At 42.3% G+C, this 17,675-nt stretch overlaps 1 protein-coding gene across 1 annotated transcript; it reads right to left on the bottom strand.

Moving 5' to 3' along the window:
- Positions 1-2,077: 2,077 nt before the first annotated feature.
- fam189b (family with sequence similarity 189 member B) lies at positions 2,078-17,072 on the bottom strand. The gene is made up of 14 exons (XM_012865671.3): positions 15,525-17,072; positions 15,375-15,431; positions 13,835-13,942; positions 13,584-13,700; positions 12,104-12,211; positions 11,766-11,926; positions 11,581-11,680; positions 10,321-10,393; positions 8,614-8,884; positions 8,176-8,525; positions 8,056-8,097; positions 4,386-4,561; positions 4,130-4,276; positions 2,078-4,040 (listed from the first exon to the last, which is right to left on the bottom strand). The coding sequence occupies exons 1-14, from the start codon at positions 15,756-15,758 to the stop codon at positions 3,789-3,791; spliced, it is 2,196 nt and encodes a 731-aa protein (XP_012721125.2). The 5' UTR covers positions 15,759-17,072; the 3' UTR covers positions 2,078-3,788.
- Positions 17,073-17,675: the final 603 nt, after the last annotated feature.

Here is a 17,675-nt window from a genome sequence, read left to right as displayed (position 1 = left end):
ATTGGCTTCTTAATTAGAAATTGCTGTGCGTGTTTTCAGATTCACACAGGGTCATAATTGTATATACTGGGTCAAATTTATACACACACTCACTACCACAAAATTGGTGAAACGACTGGATTGGCACACTTCATTTAAATTGATGCGTTTCCTGTCACAGACCCAGCTTTTAGCCAGAGCCCAAATCTTTCTAAAAGTGTTGAGGTCAGAACCATGCCAGAAATGTATGACTAGCCTGACTTATCCATTCCTACATCAGTTTTGATTCAGGTTTGGGATCCTTTCCTTCATTAAATTCCCAGTGTCTACCCATGTTTGTCTTTCTTGATGGGCTGTACTGAAATGCAAGAAACATCTCCCGCCCCTCACAAACAAAACAAATACAAAACAAATAAAGCTATTAGATAATTTCAATCACCTAACTGTTGGTTTGAGAGGTCCAACATCTTTATCGTTTCACCTGCATTGTGCAATGCACCTGCACTGCAGGCAGCAAAACAGAACCTAAGCATGATGCTGCCACCACCATGCTTGACAGTCCATGCAGTGGATTACGGGACTGAAAGCCTCACCGTGATTTTTTTCAAGATACTTTTTGTTGTTGTGGCCAAGTAGCCTAAACTGTGTCTAATCCAACAGTAAAACAGTTCACCGGTAACCTGGAAAGTACTATATATGTGGACCTCTGAACATATCTATAAATGGAAGCTGCACAGTTCTCATTACAGGTCTCTTGCAAATTAATGTCTTTCATAACATTTAATAAACAGCAACTCCCTTTTTTTATTTCCATTATTTATTTCATATATTTAAGTACATAGCTTGCATTGAAAGTTTTACTATCAACACTGCATTTAAAAGTTCAAAGAGGTGTCCTATTTAGAGTACATTTATCATTCAGGGTGTCTTCATCCAGGTGGGCCTGCAAAACCGATGTTTCTTCAACTGAATAAAACATAACGCAAGACGGGAGGTAGAAACCTCTCAGTGCCTTTCTGAATGTGTCGGTGTTTTCGTGTTTACTAGTGTAGATGTATGAGTGTAAATGTTGAAAAGTATGTACATACTCGTGTGTATCCAAACTGTGCACTTCAGTGACGTCAGTGCAACCACCCTGAAAAAGTAGTCTGATATAAATGTGTTGATACACTTCTATAAGATTTTCTCTTCATTTAATTGTTTGAACAACCACTGTACAGCCAAAACTTTCCAACACACTTTGTGTATCCTGAACCATGTGATAAATGTACTGCAAGAGCGTCCCAAAGCCGTCCACCCATGTCGGCTCAAAGGATCATCCTCTTGTAGCTAAGGTCTCTGATTCTTTCACAAACACAGACCCAGAGGAGAACGTGGAGCCACCTGGCAGGATACTTTGTCCCTGACCTCAGCTAACGTTTGAAGTGGCTGCATCACGGGTCCTGGGTGCAGGAGGGCAAACCGAAGAAAGAAGCAAACATGCAGATAAAGACGCTCGGAGCACTTGTTACTTAGTTACACAGACAGGCAGAATCGAGTGCACAAGGTTCCTGTTGGATCGCAGCTGTAGCAAAAACATGCACATTTTCTGTGTGCAGTGGTCACACGCAGGGGGTACATTTCAACCGCTGGATTTGTGCCTGCGGTGGGCATAAGGAATGCTGGCTGCTTTGATTTGGTAAATGCTGCCAAAATATATTCAACCTCCTACCCCCCCCCCCCCCCCCCCAGTAAAATACAGCAGATTGATCTATCTGACAGTGTTCGTCCTCATGTGCAACCAGCTTACAGTGTATTCGGTTGACTTGGTGCTGCTTTTCCTTTACGGAAGCTTACAAAAGTATTCACACCCCTTCATTTTTAACCTTTGGGTATGCTAAAACATAAACCTCATTGTATTTTATTGGAATTTTATGAGAAAATTGGACAGTAAGTAGTGCATGGTTATGAAGTACAAGTAAATTATACATGGTTGACCAATTTCCTTCCAAAAATCTGAAAGATTATGCTGCACTCAACCTCGTATATTCTAATATCCTTAAATAAAATTCAGTTCAACTCATTGCCTCCAGTGGAAATGAAATAAGTGAACAGGGTCCAATTTTGCATATTTCAATATTAGGTTAAATGGCTCAATGTATTTATCGATTCGCACATTTGTTAATGTGGCCCAGACATAAAAATAAACTTACACACACTAAGTAATAATTAGGGCTGCACGATCTATTGCAAATTTATCAATATATCAACATCCCTGTTCACAATAGCAATTGTGCAAAGAACTGTTTTGGCTGCGGTAGATATTAGTTGATTCTGTAAGTACCATGCATTCAGGCTCTCCATGCCAGAACATATATTTGGTTTTGTCTCTTGTTTGGAGCAGCAGAAAATGCTTCAGACGGGCATTAAGATGTTCCTGCAAGATTATTAATTAACTGCGGTGCGGTTGTTTCTTTTCCAAAACAGCCAGTGTAAGCCAAATGTAACTTTTTTTTTTTTTGAATAAAACCATTTTTAAGTTTTCTAGGGAGTACTCCCTCTCTGTAGTCTACAGTTGCAGTGAACCCAAGTGCCAGGGTTTCCATCACCATATAATAAGCCTGTCAAGTGTTTACTTTAAATGCCTCGATAAAACGGTCAGTAAAGTTCCCGTCTGGGAACTCGCTAGCTGTTATTAGCTCGATGCATATGTGTACGCTACACCCCTCCTTCGAGCTGCATGACGTAACGGTCCTCGCAGTCCCCCATTCTTCACCTCTCAAGACCCAGCACGACACCTGCCGCCAGGATTACCCCATTTTCTGGGGGAAACCCAGCCAGGCCAGAAGATGCTAATGCTGTTAAGTTAGCTATTTGTTTATTTATTGATAATCAGTAAACATCGTCGCACATTGCATATTTTGCTAGTATCATACAGCCCTGGTATAAATACATATGTACTGTGAAGGCCTGAAAGATTCGTTGGGGAACATTGGTGAACAAATAGCATTATGAGGATCAGCTCACCTGGCCTACATGCAAAACTGTAAGTGTGGTGGATAACTAGGACTGCACACGACCCAAAACACATACTTGGAGCGGAGCTTCACCTTCCAGCAGGACTGTGACCCAAATATACAGCCAGACATACAATATATTGGTTTAGATCAAAGCATATTCATGTGTTAGAATGGCCCAGTTAAAGTAAGCCCTTAATTAAAATCAGAATCTGCAGCGTGACTCTAAAGTTGCTTTTTTTCCCCACAGATGTTCCCCGTGCATTCTGACTGAACTTGGGCTATTTTACAAAGATCAATGGAAGGCAGCAATTTCAGTATTGATAACCTGTGCATGGCATTCTGTTCAGATATGAATTTCTTGGGGAAAAAATTAGTCCAGGGGTGTGAATACGTTTGCAAGGCTCTGCGTTTGGCATTTGATGGGAATTCAGTTAAAATATTTTTGGAAGATAAAACAAGGATTTCCTCAATCTCTCCACCTGAGCGACGTCGTGGTCTAACAGCGATTTAGAAAAAAGGATGACAAACATATAGCAACCCAGAATTTTGCGAGAGACTAAATGCAACTGGTCATTCTGTTTTGATCATTGTTCTGCTTGTTGGTGCAAGTAAGCTCGAGCTGTTCGCTGAGGCTCAGTCAATCAGGGGCATCCCTGAAGTAAGGCTGCTTGCACAGCTGACCTCTGCAAATGGAAGCGACGAGGAGAAAATGAAGGGAAGACTTCTGAAAAATAAATTCTGAATGTTTTCATTTATGCCAAAATCCTTCCACCTTGCCATCCTCCCTCCTCCTTCGCCCTCTTTTACTCGTCACAGTGCAGACTCTGAATAGAGAGCTCCAGATGACCCATGCGGCGGATGAGGCGTCATTAATCGGCGCAGGGACGAAGTGGAGGAGCTCAGATCTCCACAGCTGCGCAGGTGGATCCCCTCTGGTGCCTGGCTGCTGTAGTGCCGGTTGTGTCTGCTGTCGCTGTGGGAATGGTGATGTCCGCGCCGACGAGGGTGGTGGGAGTGAGCACTGGGGTGTCCTCGGCTGGTACTCCAAGGGGCCCGTGACACCTGGAAGTAAGGCAATGTAGCTGAAGTTGAGATAAAGGCTCTGGACGCTGAATGTGTGGCGGAAATGAGGTGGAGTTTGGGTGTTGTACCTGCTCAGAGGACAGGTGGTCAGGGCCAGCCGTCTCAACTCCACTTCTCCTCTTAGGCCCATGTCCCGTGCTGCAAGCATGCTCCGAGGACGGCGCCAGGTTACGCTTGGAGCGCTGCAGGAAGCGAGCCACCAGAACCCGGGTCACCTTAAAGAAGATCAAGCAATAACAGCGTCAGAGCTTGGAAATGTCATTAAATCTCAGACTTTTTGGTAATTATTCCTCCCTTATGTGTGGTAAGTGATATCCGACTTACTTTCAGGTCCCCTAGAGAGCGGTGGCAGTCTTTAGGGATATGTATAGGTGAGGTGGGTGCAGGTTTAGGGGGGATTTGCACCCCAGTGGCTGCTGTCTTAAGGCTGCCTTTACTTGGGAGAGCTGCAGCAGGAGCGATAGAGGAGCGAGGCAACAAACACGCTTCTGAAGACGGAGCTTTGAAGTCGAAAAGAAGATAGAGATTTTGTGTATTAGGTTCTACAATGAAAGTACGCACTCACTTCCATCTTTTCTGGGTGCCCCAGCTCAATTGCTCGCTAAAGGAATTAGTAAAACAATTAATCACATAGAAGAAACCCAATGCATTTAGGCTTATAGACGTGACTCACTGTGGTTCAAACCCAACATCATGACGATGACGAAGCTGGATTTAAGGAACTTTAAATGCCAGACAGGATGGTCCGAGTATTTCAGAAACAGCTGACGGATAAAAGGGATTTCCCTTAAAACCACCTCTGGGGTTTACAGAGAATGGTCCGGGATAGAAACAAAACATCCAGTGGGCAGCAGAGGTGTGGAGGAAAGAAACCCTTGTGGATGTCAGCGGTCAGAGGAGAATAGCCGAACTGTTTTTTGACAGGTAGCAATAACTCAAATAACAACCAAGGGGTGCGGAATACAATCTCTGATGAACAGACGGGTCTTAGCAGCAGAGGACTACACCAGGTGCCCCTACTGTTAGCTAAGGACAGGAAAATGAAGATGCAGGGCACATAAGCTCACAAAAATTGTATAAAAATGGACTGAAAAAAGCATTCCCTGGTCCAATGAGCTTCAATTTCAGCTGCATCCCTCAGGTGGTATAGGGGCAGAATTTACCCTGAATACCAAAAACGCATGATCCACGATCTGATGTAACCACAGTCCAACCATCTCAACCTTTTTTGAACATAATTCAGAGCAGTTCACTGTACTCCAAGGCCTCCACAGGATCATGGATGTGCATTCAACAAACCTGCACCATCATAACAACGTTATGACTGCGCAATAAATTGCTGTTGACGTCCCAATAATAGTGTGTGCAGGAATGCAATCGCTGAGGCGTGCTCGGACACAATGTCTGACGGGACACTACATTTTCAGGGTCATGCATGCAGTTGGACGGACTCTGACTGCCCTTAATGTCCTCATCTGATGTATATTTTCAATGGCTGAAACCATAAAGCTCACACAGATGGATGGCAACATTGTATAACAGTTAAGAGAGAAAAGAGTCAGAAAAACGTGGGTCACGATCGATATAATGATCTCAATTTTTAGCAGTTGTATTGCAATCGCCGAATCCAACCTGGTACTACAACAAGCTGCACCTAATAAAGTGACAGATGAGCGTCCATTACAGTAAATCTGCATTTGCAGCCTTTGAGGAGCTTTGACAAATCCAAAAACAGTAAGCAGACCAAGTAAATGAAAGAAAAATCATGGAAACAATGTGGTTTAATTATAAGGACATTTGTCAAAATAAGTTGCAGCTGGAGTGTAGACACAAAGTATTACTTTGTATAACTGCTAACTTGTTAGAATTGGACTGGCAACATAAAAAAGAAACTGTTTCAGCATTTTTATAGAACAAAACTGAAACATTTATTCGTTTAAATGTGACGACTGCGTAATAGCTTCAAAACCAGTGGAAAATCATCTGAGGTCAAGCCTGTACAGTGATGTAAAAAATATTTCCATGACTGTCGATACAGTTCTGGGATAAACTAAGTACACCTCATGATGCAGCAGCTCGTAGAGCCACCTTTAGCAGCAGTAACTTAAGCATATGAAATGTTTGATTTGTCACATCATTTTAGGAGAAATATATATTTTATGAATTTTGGTTTGTTTGCAATAATTCATCCAGAACACCCTTGCGTTCCCACCGCAGCCTTTCAGTCAAGTTTGAAAGCTGGGTCATTACAACTCTTTGACTGTCATGTTTAATACAAGCTGTTGTAGATACGCAGCTTTGTTTGGTTTCTTTGTTCTGTTGTTGAGGGCCAGCATGTGATGTCTGATAGATGGACTCAGACTTGACTCAAGGGTGATTTTAATATACAAAGTCGTTCATAGGCAGCTTGACTCAAAGCCGAGGTGTTCAGTTTCTCTGACTGTGCTTGACAAGCCATCTGAGGTGTTCTGGACGTTTGGTTTCACCCAAATCCAGCCATCTGCATTACAGCCAAACATTCCTACTCTGGTCTCATCTGCTCAAAGGACATCTTTCCAGAAGTCTCGTTGTTCCAGAACCACGCAGCTTTGCAAATCTTGGTTGTTTCGCCACCTTATTTTTAGAGAGAGAGAGGCTTTCACTTGGCAGCTCTTCCAAACCATCCACAGCTTTTCTATTTGTGTAGTCACCAGCTTGGTTGTATAACATGGAAACTAAACCCGGTAGAGTCTGAGGTGCAGTTATTTTTAAAATATCTCTGTGCAGGCCATAGTAAGACCTTATTACAACAAATAAAGCATAAATTTGCACGTCCTCTCCAGTAAAACAATATCAGTTGTTGATATTGTTTTTCACCTGTGAATGATCTTTCTCACAGCAGTATGGTACATTTTAGGTTATTGTAGATGACCTAAAAAACCTTCACAGATCAGTGGGCTGCAACAACTACTTCATTAATAAGGGCTGCTGGTGTCTTTAAGATGGTCCTATTGTAACACCGTGACAGCCCAGTTGCAATGATATAAATTGGGCCAACCTTTAATGGATATCATCCAACATGGCAGACTCTACAGTCTCTAATAATAATAATAATAATAATAATAATAATAATAATAATAATAATAATAATAATAATAATAATAATAATAATAATATAGGACTTTAACTTGGTCAGGATAGTCCCATTGGGGTACAACATAATGGTCAAAATGCTGGCATAAATATAACCTGAGACAGTTTCAGGTGGTAACATATTCAGAAAAGTTGAAAAAGGAAAACAGGAGCAAACCATATCTAGAAGTTATTAAATTTAAAAATAAAAGACAGGTGTTAAATATTTAGATTACATTCAAGAGAGGTCTATCACGAAAAAAGAGCTAAATAAAACAATTTGAGGTTTGTTTCTTTGCCGTTTTTAGAAGAACATTGAAAATATAAAGAAAAGAAAGGGTCTCAAGACTGGATATTTTGAAGTTTATTCCAATACGGTTTCCACTCTGGAAACATTTAACCGTGATTTTGAAACAGGGCCTAAATATTAAATAATGCTGCTGCATAAATGACTTTGCCACCAAAATATATTCTGGCTGCATTTTGTCTCTATCCCAATTCATTAGAAATAAAAGAATAGGGGCTAAGATAGATCTTTGGGGGACTCCTTTCGTTGTTGTAAGTGGGGCTGATGTAGTTTTCTAAATAAACACATTGAGTTTTGTCCGGTAGATAATTTCTGAACCAGTTCAGAGCCAGTTCACAGAGTGAGAACGCACTTTGAAAAACAGGCATGGCTTTTTTGGGAAGGTTGCCAGCAGAAGGCTTCTTCTTACAGCAAAACTTAGATTTGCAAGGTTTGCATGACTATTGTTCACAGTTTTTGGACCCTTTCACAAATATAAAGTCTCAAAAGTTTTCCGGTTTTCTTTTAGGACTTTTTCCATTTAAAGTAGACTTATGAAAAAGTCTGACCACGGGGGAGTTGGAAAGCAGATCTCACCTGTGTCTGTAGATGCTTTGCTGCCTCCGGATCCAAAGTCAACTGAAAAAAAACAAAACAAAAACATTTTAACCACTGTAAAACTAGCAGAAATGTATTCTTGCTGGTTGCTTGCCTCACCCGTGTCTGTGGAAGACCCAAGACCTGGCTCGCTGTGCGACCGCACGAGGCGTAAAAAGCCTCTGCTCTGTCTTGTAACAGTCCCTCCATGTTTGTCACCTCTCTCGGCCCTTCGACGAAGGTACAGGGCCCCGTGAGGAGGGAGCAGTCCGTTCCCGTGTTCACTGGCTGCCGAGGAAGATGATAGAGGGGGGCCGGATGAGGCTGGGGCGGCTTCTTGCTTTGAGGGGTCGGTGAGGTTGACCTGAATCTCTGGGATGAGACATTGCTGCTGATTTGGGGAGCTTCCTATTGCCTCCAGCTGGGAACAGCTACTAGCTAACATGGAGTGACGGTGCAGCACTGGAGACCTGGGCGTCAGAAAGGAGTAATAAAATTTCACCTCAAGGTTAAAAAGACAGAGCGCTTTTTTATATTTAGCATAATGTTCTTGCTCACCTGTATGTGTTGGTGGCTGTGCTAGGCGAAGAGCAGGAGTTTGACCTTTCCCCTCTGAGGAACCGTCTGGCCCTTGGTCCTCCTGCCAGCGGACTCTCCGGCGTTTGAGACTGTGAACCACGGAAGATGGCGTCCCCCCTGTCAACACATGTCCTGTTGCCCCCATGGCTCCTTATCCCAACCTCCATCAAACAGGAGTCCTCGGAGGGGGAGGAATCATCAGGGATGTCCACGATCTCTGACATTAACAAAGATCCGCTATCCATAGACACTTAAAAGAAAGAAAAAAAGAAAATTTTCTTTATCCTGAAGGACAACCCTCAAATGTTCAGTCAAGTTTTTACAGTGTTAAATATCACATTTTATTTCATACTTCTCACCTGTTTCCTTTTATGGTTAAGTATCTAAGATCTAATCTTAAATTATAGATTTCATACAAATTATCACATTTAGTTTATTGGGGTGGTATATTTTGCAGCCCTTCTAGCTGCCATGCATTTTTTTGCATTGTCAAAACAAATAATTGAATACATCACCAACAAGTTACAGTTAATTTACCAACTCTTAATATGAATAACTATGTTAATTTTTGCTATTCAGGTTAATCGTGTGTCATCAATTTAACAAATAGGAATGCTGAAGGAGGTTTACTTTTTGATATTGTCCATTATAACAATAATTAATAATATTCTTCTTGAGACATCAATAATGATGTTTATGATTAAGCTTAAATTCAAGTTCATCTGTCCTATCAGGACATTCCTTCATTTGCATCCTTTAGCTAAAGAGGCTAAAGCCATAGTTTGCATGGAGGTTTCAAAGGACCAAAAAGTGACACATAATTATTTATATCCCATGGCACAATGACCAGTGTCTTTAAAAACTGGGTCAAATATAAGACCAGTGGCCTACTCTATTTGCTGCTGACAGAAGCAGCAGGTCAAATTACTGGATTGCATTATCTTCCCCACCGCACCATTTTTTTCACCATCCCCAAACCTTATGAGAATTCCCTGGATTTTAATTGGTTTTCAGGAGGCATGGCTATTTGAGGGTGTGATGTCTGGGAGAGGGAGCAAGGTTGCGAGACAGAAGCTTCCATAAAAGACATCAAATTCAACCTGGAATCCATCCAGCGCCTCGAGGGAGAATGTGTTATGTTGTAGTGAGAATCTGAAGCGTTGGGCAACAACTCCAAAAGGTACGTTTGCGACAAAAACAACGCTCAGCATCATTAAAAGAACACCATGCCCACAGTAAAGCATGGCAGTGGCAGTATCATGCTCTGGGGTTACTATCCTCCATGGAACTGGAGTTTTGTGACTTGGCGAATTATACTGTGATCAGGCATACCGTTTTGTATTGGTGCAAAATCTTTAGGTGTCAACCAGAAAGCTAATTGATAAAGATGTTTTCTATTTTTTTCAGAATCATAATGAGTTCATGCATGTAAGAATGACTTCATGAGAGAAAATTTAAAGTTTTGGACTGTGGAGGGTGGTGGGCAAGGCATGCTTCGAAGGTAAAGTCGGTAAATACTGCTAAAAGTGCTGCTATCAAGTCCTTTCACAGTTGTTGTTTCGTAAAATCCATGCAAGATCTTCATTTGGGGTGGTTTGCATTTCCTAAGCCCCTAGACAACTTGATTTACCTATATTCTACGTGTTTGACACAACATGACGGAAAGATATGGATTTGTTTTTGCACCTTCTCCGCTGAAGGCTGTAGACGTCCCTCTCTCCCCAGACAGCTCAGTACCATGGGCGTCAAACACTGTTGCCTTGACAATCACAAGAGACAAGGATCAGCTGCACAGTCAAAGGATGCATTACACAAAACGACCAACGATGCTGCAGTGCTTAGCAACACCCAGTAACGTCTCTGTTACTCTGAATATCACCATTGCTCACCATTGCCTTACTGGGATTTCCAAGGGAAGTGATATGACTATTGTGATATGGTATTACCTTGTGTGGAATATTGTAAATATATATATATATATATATATATATATATATATATATATATATATATATATATATATATATAACAATGTGTGTATTCTGGAGCATGTAACAAAATAATTTCCTCCTGGGATCATTAAAGTAAGTCTGAGTCTGAGTCTGATATTTCAATGTGCTGTTCTCCAATAGGCTATAATGCATAAAACAAGCTTTTTTTTTACTCAAGAAAGATTTCTTTCTTTATTATTTTTTATTAAATTTCCGGGTAAAAATTAAAGACCTGGAAAATTCAGTCTCTCATGACCGCCAAGTTTTTACCTTCTAATCGGCTTTTTTTTATTTTAATTTTTTTTTTGCAAGTATGTCATATCGGTTTAAAAGCTTGATTCATGCTATGATTTTTAAAACCAAGTCCGACCAACTTGAAAACAGAATCCAAACCTCATTAACCTCCTTTCCCCTTTGCCAGGGAATTGGTACTTTCCTAATATTCTTGTCATGAAGATACTCTTAGGTATTTTCCAGATCATGCAGAATACTTTCAGGAAGTGGGCCTTATTATGAAGTGACTAATGAGGTCTTTTCTAGGAACTCACAAGTTACTTTCCCACATTTCAGTAAAGTACATCACTTGTTCCAGGATAGTTCCTGGTAAGTTATGTGAGAGAACCTAGTTAGTTCTTGGAAAGTAAAGTATATGTTTCAGGAGAGTATCTGCTAAATACCCAGCTAGTACCAAGAAAGTTTCAGAAAGTAACCCGTAATTCCATCAAAGTTTCTGGTAAGCTGATGCATTGCTCGGCTGTGCAGCACCATCCATGTAATTCAAACACATGCTATCTGCTAGCTTTAGTTTAGATAAAAAGTTAGGTAATGGTTTGCTTTCCTAGCAAACCAAGTTAGGTAATGGTTTGCTTTCCTAGAATTGCTCCCCCAGCTTTCCCGCTGGGGGAGCAATACTAACCAAAGGTCTGGATGATACTGTGTGTTCCCAGATGCTCACCTGGCTGGCTGCTCTTTGGCCCATCACAGCTTCATAAGGAGGGGGGCAGTCAGTAGGGTACAAGGGAACAGGACTCTCCATGGAGCCGTTATAGGTGATGCTGGATGTAGATACAAACGGGTTTGTCATTTTATGTTTTTTTTAACTGTGTGTTAAATTCTACATATCACTAATATATTTAGTACCTCTGAGCATCTGTCTCAGAGCTGCAGGTGTATTCAGGTGGATAGTAGGGTGGTGGAGGGATGGGGGGGACAAACTCCTCAAAGTCCATGATGTTGGTCAGGAAGGCGTCCTGCGGAGTGGTGCATTCTGGGTTGACGGAGCGGGAGCGATGAGGGGCGAGCTGAGCAGCAACCACAGAAGATGCATTAAGGTTTGTTTGTGTTTAAAACTGATACCCTGAACTCTGGGTTCAGCTCCGGAGCTGATCAGCAGAATACCTTCATTGCAACACCCCCCCCCCCCCACCCCCCCAACAACATCAACCACTCAAAATGAACAGTGCTGCGTCTGCGCTCACCAGGTGCACGAGGTCCAGGGAGAATATGTGGATACTGCAAGTCACAGTGGACAGCGTACAAATGATGGTGGAGAGAATGCTGAGACCACATGCACTGAACAAAAGATCCTGCAGAGAGATATGCATTCACAAAAAAAGCTCAACTAGAACATTGTTTTGGGGGTAATCTGACATATAACATTTAACATGTACAATTTTATGCCCACAGTGGCTTTTTATAAGAGACATTATGAACAGCCCTCCACACCGTTGCACCCTAGTAAAGATGTTCAAATATCACTAAACAAATTTATTTTTATAGCAGAAGCAGCATAATTTCACTATGAAAACTGTAGAAAAATCCAACTTTCTCTCAATGAGTAATCCATGACTTCTTTTTCACACAGGGTAATATTATTTCAAGTAAGGCCACCAAAAACTGACTCGTCTATATACACAGACATGCAGTACAAATGAGTTTAAAATAACTGGAACTGTGACAAACAAGGCGGATACAAGTCTCCATATCAGCCATGAGATTCTGTCATCTAGGGCTGGGCGATAAATCGATTAAACATGTTGATGTGTACTGATGTTTTCATCTGATATAATTTAATGTTTGTTACTGGTCTCACAAGCAGTGACTGCTTCGATGTATTTACCATGTTTTTGTGTTTTCATGATGTAAAGCACTTTGAATCGCCCTGCTGCTGAAAGGTGCTATGCAAATAAACTTGACTTTACTCGACTTTAAGTCAAACTTAAAATTTATTAAGATTTAATTTTTGGACAATGTGGATTTTAATTTTGCAATGCACACTCACTGAGCTTTCATGAAGAGAAACACATTCAATGGTGGATATATGTTGTTTTTTTTTTACCATAAGACGAGACACTTTAATTTATTAGTTAGTTTGAAGTTACACGAGTCAAGTGAAGCCTGTTCTTAGCTCATTGTGTAATAGCGCTAGCAGCAAACATTATATAAACGTTATATTTTCACTGCTCACAATGGCACGGCCACCATCTCAACTTCCAGACGAAATGCTTCAAATAAAAGCAAGTTTTGAAAATAGTTTCTCTAGTTTTTTTGTGGTATTGAAAAGGAGGGGAAAAAAATTGACTAATCAGATTTGGTATAATATAATCTGACATTTTATTTTTAAGCCTTATCACCTAGACCTACTATCTACATGCCAATTGGCTGCTTGGAATGACAGAAAACAGAAAATGGGGCCGTCTGTGGGTTGTTGTTGTTGTTTTGTACTTTTGGGAAACCTCATGGGTGATTAAGACGTAAGAGAAGCAGAAGTCTGGATGATCTAGAGAAAGTGTGCAAAGAGATCTATCTCTCTACTTGGTCCTACATTGTCATGGTTTATTTAAGACTAAGTGCTGTTTTTTTTTCTCTTTCTGGAACAAATGTTTTATTTATTTTAAGTTTTTTTTCTCCACATCCTCACCAGGGTATGCCAACAAATGTGCGGTGCATTGTGCTCACCTTTAACTGATGTCTGACTGACTCACAGTCAATATTCAGGTACAGAACCAGGGTATCCTCGTCCTTCATGGAGCAGGGCTTGGTGGGTGCACAACACACACACAGGCCATTCTCCGCCTGCAAACGTTATATAGAGCGAATAGCAGTGAAGCGCCGATCTGCACGCTTTCACGTTATTCAGATTATTCCTGGCACGATCCCGGTGCATCTGCTCGGGAGGACATTTCTGCGCAAAGGCGGTGGAGACATACCTGGCAGTTGACCATAGACTTGACCATCTGTGCGTTCTGACAGGAGAGCATGGAGCCGGCCAGGCTGAGGATCACACACACCGCAGACAGCAGCATGAACAGTGACACCTGTGAAGGGATGCAGAGGCCATGCTTAATTTAGAGCCGGTTACCAAAACTGTCTGCGACCAAGCGCGGAGAACAGACGACACTGAAGGACACGGAAGCAGATTTCCCTGTTTGTATCACGAGAGAGGAGAGAAAGGAATAATCAGCGAACGTGTAAAGAAGAAAGGAAAGCATCCTGAATGGTTGCAATGCGACTCAACATTATTTATCCCATATCATGAAGTTTATGCTGACATTTTGTCAGGAGCTGCAATGTTTTACTGTATTTTTTCAATTATTGTTTTTGTGATAGACCAACACAAAGTAGAGCATAATTTATACGGTAACTCCTCCATCTCCTGGAGATCTGGCCTCCTGGAAATTATTACAAACTGGACTCCGTACATTTATTTTAATCTATTCTTGACATGCCATTCAATGACGTAGCCTTTTGTCCTTAGAAAGTATTTTTAATGTCTGCCTTTTAAGTTTCTTTGTATTATCTGCTTTGTTGTGTTTATATGTGACTAATAAAATTTAGGTTAATAAAGTAGAATATCACCATCTATCTATTTATTATTTTGAAGAAAAAGGAAGCTGATATGCAATTTTGTCACTTCTTTTTACCCATAAAATTGGTTTAGTTTTTTTAATTTAATGTTGAGGTTTTGCAGTATTCTCACTTGAACTAAGGCCTAGAATTTGACTGAGCCATTAAGACATGAATATTCTTTCACCTAATCCAGTCTGCTGCTGCTCTGGATGTTAATTGGGGATGAACATCCACCCCAGTCTCAGGTTTTTTCAGGCTTTCTCTGTATTTCCCTAAATACAATATGGCCTTTTATTTAGCTCCATCTATCTCGCAGTCAACAGTTAGCAGCTTGAATGTTCGTGCTGAAGAAAGGCATCCCCACAGCATGATGCCGTCGGCTTCAAACACGCAACACATTTTTTGCATTGCGTAATATTTGTTCCGTCAACACAGGCACAAAAGATCTCTGCAGCTCCTCCACAGGCACCACGGACCTCTGGCCTGCTTCTCTGATTAATGCGCTCCTTTAGCTGCATTGTTAGGTTTCCAGCTGTGCTGTACTCCTTTCATTTTCCTATAATGGATTGAACAGGCCTCTGTGAGATGTTCAGACGTTGAGATAGTGAAACTTCTCAGTTTGGATGAGGGGACTCTATTTCAAAAACAGGTTGCATTTATATTGCGGGGTGTCAGATTAAAAGGTGACGAATACAAATGCACGTCGCAGATTTAGCAATTTTGCTTGCAAAGAAATGTAGTATAACTTTTCCTCAGCTTCATGATCGTGTTGGTACTTTCTGCAGAAAATCTAAGTAAAATACTCTGTGACAAAATGGGAAATATTATATCCAAGAGGTATGGCAACTATTCTGTCCCAGTAATGACAAAGAGTCGTTTAAAGGCAGTGAAAAAACCTACCACCAGTGTTAGAGGTCTCCTCCACGAGATTATTCCTACTATCCCCGATGCCACCACCTGGATACAGATGCATACATTAAAACACACAAACACACAACTTACAGTCAGTCTGGTTTCCGTTAAAAAAAGGCTTCAGTCGGCCATACTCACAAAGAAGCCAGCCCAGAATGGGCAGGACTGCCTCACGCGTGCAGATGAGGTGAAGGCCATGCTGGTGAAGGAGAAGGCCAGGACCATGGCTCCTAACCCCAGGTGGCACAAGCCCAGGTAGAGGAGCAGCCGGGCCCCGCCGGGGCCCCTGCCTGACATGCCTCTGCGGCTGTCAGACCAACCGCGAGACCCAGAGGCTGAAGCCACACTGCTGCAGTCTGAAGGTGAAGGCATGGTTGGCTTGTCTATATATGTGTGTGTGTGTGTGTGTGTGTGTGTGTGCGTGTGTGAAGAGAGGAGGCTGGGAGATGTTTACTGGTGCACTGGGTTCACATAACAAATGGTGTGGGCAGAAACACAGAAGAGCAGAGCTGAGGAGGAAAAGACGTAAAAGGCTGGCGTAAATGTGTTACAATTCATACCCCAAACCGTCCTCTGGCAGGTTCAATTGGTTCCTGCGTATAATGTCCTATGGTTCGATTCCCGTCTGGTCAGTGAGTCCAAGAACCAGGTCAGCAGAAAGCCGAGAAAGGAGCAGCCCCCCCCCACAGACAGTCCCAATCACAGCACCCACCCCACTTGACGATTGAGTCTTGATAACGCTGCTGAGACTGTTCCAGTCGACGCAGAGTCCTCTCAGCCCACAGAGTACACCTTGTGCCACTTTCCTGCTCAGTCGAGGAAAACACATCGACTCGCTTTAAATCTTCACTTTTACAATCATTTGCTGTTTGCAGACGCCTCCTCCGGCTCCTTCCCGCCGGCTCTCCTCCACATCTCCCTCCTCTCTCGGCCCATGTGCCATTGCGGTATAACCGGAGCCCCGTGCAGGCCGAAGGTTCTCAAACCGTCCCACGGAAGGCGGCCAATGATCGCTCGCTGTTTTGCGCTCCCTGTAGCAGAGGTGACATGCGCGCGCCCGGTCATGAGGACAGACGTCCGAACATGTGCGCTCCCCGCCTGGCGACCTTACAAATCCTCATCCTATCAGAGGAAAAAAAACGACAGCAGAAGGATCGGAGGAGGACATCGGTCCGTCGGGGAAGCAGAGGCTAATTATGGCGACTTCGGGATGAAGAAAAAAATCTGAGATTTTTTTTTTTTTTAAACTTCCTTAAAAAGAGCAGCCCCGTCGATTGGATGATGTTAGAAACATAATAATATGGAACTTCATCTCTGGGCTTTTGCGACCGTCCACCTAGACCCCATCTTCCTCCTCCTCCTCCGCTTCTTTCCTCCCTGCAGTCACGCGGGCATCCCGTACAGTCCGTGTGTACGTGCGTGCGCGCGCGTGTGCGAGTGTGTGTGTGTGTGCTTTTACCTCTGCCTCACACCAAAGCTTCACATGGACATCCCTTCATACCATATCAAGCATACATATAATACTCTGTCCATGTCCGTCTTTATTGCTCCTTCTTCGTCCCCTCAGCATCCCTCTTCCAAGACTTGGGAGAAATAATAGTGTTTGCAGACCGAAAAGCAGCTCCACATGCGTGATGACAGGGCACGCAGAGCGTGCAGACAGTTTGGGAGATGCGGCAGCTCGCGCGCGCGCTCATAAAGGTGGTGCTGATGCTGGGGAGGAGGGGTGGCTGCCATGGCGACAGGCTCCGGGTCCTTCTGCAGTAAAACGGAAGCGGCAGCTCCTTGTTGACGAAAGGTATAGCGGGAGGTCCTGCTTGGTATTCACGCCTTCAAGTATTGGATTTAATATTTTATTTTAGAAAATAAAAATAACGTAACTTGCTAACGTTAATTTCTTAATAAAAAAATCTTTAAACTTTCTTCACATTTTAATGTTTCACACTACATTATCTAAATGCAATTTATGGTGCGCATGTTTTCTGCTTACCAGCTTCTCCCTATTCATAATTAGCACTCCTTAAACTTTTCAACCTTTGTACTTGTTACAATCACACAACGTAATTTATCGTATTTGTTTTTGCAATAGACCAACACAACACAAAGCCATGAAAAATGAAGCCAGTGAAGCGGAAATATTAGGATATATGGTTTACGACATGTTATACAGTTAACTGTGACTGCATCGAGATCATCAGACTGGATCAACACTGTTTTTTACATTGTAAATTTTATTTCGGGTCTTGCCATATAATGGCAGGTCTGGACTTGGACTAGGCCACCCTAACC

Source organism: Fundulus heteroclitus, chromosome 3, assembly GCF_011125445.2.
Source record: "Fundulus heteroclitus isolate FHET01 chromosome 3, MU-UCD_Fhet_4.1, whole genome shotgun sequence".
NCBI classification, from domain to species: Eukaryota; Metazoa; Chordata; class Actinopteri; order Cyprinodontiformes; family Fundulidae; genus Fundulus; species Fundulus heteroclitus.
This window is presented reverse-complemented; position numbering and strand designations above follow the sequence as displayed.

Coding starts and splice junctions, on each gene's coding strand:
- fam189b (XM_012865671.3), bottom strand. CDS start 15,758: ATGCCTTCACCTTCAGACTGCAGCAGTGTGGCTTCAGCCTCTGGGTCT. Junction 13,943..15,374: donor GGAGACCTCTAACACTGGTG/GTAGGTTTTTTC, acceptor ATCCCTTCACAG/GTGTCACTGTTCATGCTGCT. Junction 12,212..13,583: donor CAGTCAGACATCAGTTAAAG/GTGAGCACAATG, acceptor ATCTCTCTGCAG/GATCTTTTGTTCAGTGCATG.